We start from the raw sequence: 6157 nt of genomic DNA, 5'->3' as shown, positions 1-6157 counted from the left end.
ATGTATAAATTTCCTCTCCACAATACAAATCAATAGCTATATACTTTTGAGATGAAGATAATGATAACTCTAATCACTGTGATAGATCAAAGCCAATTGTACCCTTGACACATGGACAGAAGAAGCAACCAACTACGAAACAACTTTCTCACAAAGTACTGTCAAATTCAAAATACACAAACACCTTTGAAAAGAATGTTATTTCTCTTCCAAGTTAAGAATTATTTGGCCTAAATGCTACATACTATTTTTCACTCATATATAATCGATTCAGTGTGATCAACCTGTCAAAGTCACATAACACCTAAACAAGTTCAAGCAGGCACAGGCAACCTATCCAAATGATGCTTCACACAGTTCATCATATCCATATCATACTGCCCTGTACCTCCATCCTTTAAATATAATCACACCATACTTTCAGAATAGAAAAAAAAAAAAATCTAGAACACCATCAAGCATCTTTTTTGCCTAAAAGCAGCCTACTTTTCCCCACCAACATATCTGCTACACTGGCATCCATTGAACAACACTGGAGCCTTGCCAATGCAACAGCAGGTTCAATGACAACCGAGAAAACCTGGCAGGCTCATCTCATCTCCTAATTTTACCCACACACTTACGCTGTTTCCCTTCAAAGCAATCATGCCAGATGCTTGACACTGCTGATCTTGCAACTCATCATTTGGTTTTGTTTTCCACACAAGCAGACTATTGCTTCCCTTAGATTATCTGTCAAAATCCTGTCACTTTTGCTTTCCCTCATCTGTCATGATCATGACATCTCATGGAGAACAAGTTCTATTAATGATCAACTGAAAAATGAAGATTAACTTGCTTGAATTTTTCTTTACACTTCACAGATATTATCATTTACAACAGGATTAAATACCATAGAGAAAAACTAATGCAATGATCATAGAGAACACACATAAATCAACATTATTCTATTAAAAAATAATAATCTGTGAAAAGTAAAGGTAAACCCATAATCCCTTCTCACTGTCCACAGATGTATACAATAAGTGATGCCAATGCCTCTATGTCTCATGCCCCAACCACATTAACCCTTTCCCAACGGGGCACAGCGATAACTGAAATCCCCTACGCCTGGCCATTGCAATATTGCATTGGAAACATCACAATGGCCCAGCATCGGGAATTTAGCTGTGTCACACGGGTGTGACGCACCATCGTCATAGGGTTTAGAAACCTCTACCACGTATACTCTAGCAAAATAGAGCATGAAGGCATCTCTGGTAATTCATGATCAATTAAGAAACCGATATGAGTTCTATCCTTCCAAAATATGCATAGTATAGATTCATTGACCTTTGCCACGAGAACAAAGTAAAGAGGCCATGCTATAGCCTGTAAATAGTTGGTTTAAATCATATCACTACATTTCATTAGTCAAAATAATTTCTTTTAACTGTCTCTCAGTAAGTATTTTTTGATGACAAAAGCCTAAAAAAGGCAGAGAAAAAGGACACATGAAGAAAAAGAATAAATTAATGAAGACAAAGCAAGATAAAATACAAAATTACATCTTATTTCCCCACTCCAATTTCTATGGCACTTTTGGACACTAAACAGGAAATCAGAAAAAAAAACTTTAGTACAAAATTACCAGTAATGAAACTCAAAAATCATTAGTAAAATTCTCCATGAAGCATTATTTGTCAACACTACAGATATGCACAATCTAATCTCATTTAATTACACCAACATCTTCATATCTTTGAGTTACTGACTACCAATATTTGGCGGTACTCGTTTGCAGTGGTAGCAAATCTGAGTCAGATGGAGTCAGCACACAAGTGAAGAAAAATATACACTTCTTATATTATAACTAGGAAAACTTAGAACAATGCAACACACCATTAGTTAATGCCTATTCAACTCCCTGTTTGAAATGCATATATATATATGTCAACTTATATTATCATGCAGCCTTTTTTTTAGCATGAGAGCTGGACTACACTGAACAGGTTTCATTCCTTAGTGAATGCCGATTTCTGTAAAGCTGTGCACGGTGCTTTGTTTTTCTATTTCTTATTTGCTTTATATCATTACGTGAGCTATTGATACAAGAATATACTGTGCTATTCGCTACTGATTACCATATAGTGTACAGATGCTACTTACAAGGTGTAATGCTACTTACTAATTACATTAAATCACAGCTCGTCTTTGGCTCATTAGATATGATTATGCTTACCAAAAATATGCTGAAAATACATATTTTGAAATGACACAAAAATTTAACACTTGTTAATTCAAAATCATCTTAAAATAATCAATATTTCTTGACGGAACACAATATCTATGCCTAAAATCAATGTATTTACAAGAGAAAAATATTCCATGATCTCAAGTCACAACAGTCTTGAACTAAATATACCATGAAAATATCATATGACTAAAACATTTTACTAGTTGAATTTCATACTGGATTCCCTTGGTTTTGAAAATTAACATTCTTATTCATAGTCTATTATGAACTATTTCATGTAAAATATTCCCAATATCCAATGAACCTTCTTTAGTCACAGAAACGATCAACTATCCCATAAAATAGTGGGACTTATTTTGTTTTGATATTTGTCATCATGGCAAATGTTTACAATAACCAGCAGTGGCTTTCAAAATAATAATTTCTTCTTATAATAATACAGGCCAAGTTCTATCCAAATCCACTTAAAACTTGCAGTGATAGGTCTACAATCTTATGTCCAACAGAGCCACAATGTCAAGCATTTTCTGCGGCCTCCTCACTTTTGGCCCTCCAGCAAAGGACAACAACTGTCACATATACTCTGGCAAGACAAATAGTTTGGACTGGTTCCTTATTTGACCATAGATTACCAAAATAAAGAGGGTGGGGATTCGCTTTTTTGACAAATGAGGTGTGATGCACAGACTAGGGATAGAACTTGCTGGTTTTGTAAACGTTTACCAAGTTTCCTTCATATCATATCAATATGAACTTTTATCTAGTAGAAAAAAATTTAAATGCACTATTAATTCATAAACATCAATCAATCTTCTTGTACTTATACCTTTGTTTACATTATGCATATGCTTATCAATAGGCCTACATCCTTGGACAAATGTTAAGAATGAATCCAAATAACCTTAAACAAAGCATTAAAACCACAAAGAATCCATTTTACAACAATCACATAATCTTTTTTATGGAAATTTAAAGGCACTTTCATTGTTAATCTTAGGTTTACCAGCACCTTTGTTATCAAATCAGGTATATGTTTAATTCCACATTAATTCATTCCACTTGACATTTAAGTTCACCATGATTCCAGAAACACTGTTAATAATAAAACTAAGAGAATATCGGGTGCAACTCAAACACAGCACAAAGGAAAAACTACAACCCTTATGGAACATTCAAACTAAATAATAGGAAATAGAATGTCAAACTAAAAACACGACTCAGTAAAAACAAATTCGAAAAAAATATATATATCTATACAGAATTACAGCTGATTACCATGCACTTTAGAGTGTAGGAAGGAGGGGGTTAATGTATCAGAACCAAACCGAAAAAAGGGGGAGAAGGAACCAATATGAAGCGAGAAAATGCCTACCCCCACCACCGTGTTAGGAGAAGTGGCCTTCCCCGTCCTACTTCGGCCTCCCTTACGTGTCCTGCCTCGACCCATGAGCGAGAACCTTCCTGTGAAACCACCACCACGTCAATACGTCTCTCTTTTCCCCCTCAAACTCTCTCTTACGTACTTTAAGGAGCGTCCCACACGGTCCATTCACAAAGATTAAAACGTTTTTTCGTGCGCTGGGACTCGCGCTCTCTCTCTCTCTCTTTCCTTCTCTCGCTCTCTCTCTCTCTCTTTCTGTCTCTCAGTGTTGGGCCAAGTCAGCTGTCGACCCGTGTGACGTCACCGGTGGCGTGAGTCCCGGCGTAGCGGAGTTTGCATACGTGTCGAGCGGAAACCGCTAAAGAGTTTACCCATCGGATAGTCTGTGTGTGTGTGTGTGTGTGTCCTTTTATCTCTCTCTCTCTCTCTCTCTCTCTCTCTCTCTCTCTCTCTCTCTCTCTCTCTCTCTCTCTCTCTCTCTCTCTCTCTCTCTCTCTCTCTCTCTCTCTCTCTCTCTCTCTCTCTCTCTACCTATCTATCTATCTCTTTCTCCCTTCATATGATTGTTTAATATATCTATCTATACACACACACACACATATATATATATATATATATATATATATATATATATATATATATATATATATATATATACATGTATATATATGTATATATATATTTATATACATATAATATATATATATTATACACACACACATATATGTATATATATGTAAATATATATATATATATATATATATATATATATATATATATATATATATATATATATATGTATGTTTAAATATACATTATATATTATATATATATATATATAATATATATATATATATATATATTGTGTATGTGTATATGTGTGTTGTGTGTGTGTGTATATGCACAAACACATACACACATACATATATATGAATATATATAAGTATATATATATATGTATATAGGTATATATATATATATATATGTGTGTGTGTGTGTGTGTGTGTGTGTGTGTGTGTGTGTGTGTGTATGTATATATATGTATAAATATATATATATATAGGTATATATATATGTATATATATGTATATATGTATATATATGTATGTATATATGTATATGTATATATATATATATATGTATATATATACATAAATATATAGACGTACACACACACCAAAAGCAAAGCACGAACACAACACCTGTTAACTACGATAATCATCCTTTCGGTAAACCCCTGCAAAATTGCAGATGTGCTAACACATCAAACACACAAACAACACTCACTCACGCACCCACCCACACACACACACACACACACACACACACACACACACACACACACACACACACACACACACACACACACACACACACACACACACACGCACACACACACACACACGCACACACACACACACACACGCACACACTCACACACACACACACACATCCACATCCACATCCACAATTATCCAAGCATAATACTAAATACATACAAAAAGAAAAGAAAAAAAAACAGGCACATACATGCACATACATGCGGGAAAACAAGCAAAATAAACAAGCATACAGTATAGTACACATTCACATGCATATACCGCGTATGTATGTGTGTCGTAAACATGAGATAAAGACAATACGGAGATTTTGAGAAAGCCACGTCATAGACAGTCATAGTAAAACAGAGTGGAGGATGGAAGGAAAAAGAAAAGTGAGGTTCACATCAGTTAAGAAACCTTACATTTACATCGTTTATGTGTGAAACATCCATTCAGTTCGTACAAAATCACACGAATTGGTGTAATGTTTTAATATACATAATCATACGAGTAATGGGATGTATAAAGTATGAATGGTAAAGTAATAATGAAATGCATTACGTATATAGTAATATGTCTTTTAGGAAATGACAGTTCCGACTTAGCGACACTAGCTGAAAAGCGCTTAACTGGCAATGATCGTTGGTATAACATACTTTGCGCAATACAAATAACAAGATTTAAAGTGCATTTGCCGTACCATATTGTGGATTAATTCAACAAACTAGACAGATCTATAGTCTTAAAAACGATTGAAATAACTAGGAAAATTACGTGTTATTGAAGTGATGTGCCCAGAATACTGACATTTATGCTCTGTCACTCTCAGTTAGGAGTAAGGTCATTTGGCATCACTAAAATTAATTGAAGTACGAAAAAAATATATATTCCATTGATTCGTTCCACTAAATCATATCTCATAGAACAAAAAAATGGCCTATTCTAAGTGGAAACCTGGTAGTTGAAAGACATATGAATTATATACCACCATTCTGATGAAACCCTTACCACATTACGATATTTTACAATATCACAACCACGGAAGCACTCTCTTCACATCACTGACAAGCAATTGCTACCAAAACGCTTTTCGTTGTATGTAAGTCTTTAAATTCACTTTAACAAAAACGCATTAACCAATTCAAATAATCACGTGATACAGGAATGTTTCATCATGCTCTCAAAACGTGTTGGGATTATCCTATCTCACGAAGAACT

The 6157-nt window shown here is 34.5% G+C and overlaps 1 protein-coding gene across 3 annotated transcripts in view; it reads right to left on the bottom strand.

Annotated features, from left to right (window-relative positions):
* The window catches only part of Tango5 (Transport and Golgi organization 5), a 24388-nt gene extending 18231 nt beyond the window's left edge, over positions 1-6157 (bottom strand). Inside the window, exon 1 of one of the 3 annotated variants that reach the window (XM_086537251.1) lies at positions 5948-6157. Coding sequence is in view for 1 of the 3 variants with exons in the window: in XM_043037270.2 (XP_042893204.2) it covers positions 3609-3683 (75 nt within the window). In the remaining 2 variants the exon portion in view is untranslated. Of the gene's footprint in view, positions 1-3608; positions 3914-5947 lie in introns of those variants that run through there. The other 2 variants (XM_043037270.2, XM_043037272.2) reach the window with 2 other exon arrangements.

The sequence above is a fragment of the Penaeus japonicus genome, unplaced genomic scaffold, assembly GCF_977035675.1.
Source record: "Penaeus japonicus unplaced genomic scaffold, GWHDUDI00000001_assembly GWHDUDI00000005, whole genome shotgun sequence".
NCBI lineage: Eukaryota > Metazoa > Arthropoda > Malacostraca > Decapoda > Penaeidae > Penaeus > Penaeus japonicus.
The sequence above is the reverse complement of the archived record's forward strand: the minus strand, read 5'-3'. Positions and strand labels throughout refer to the sequence as shown.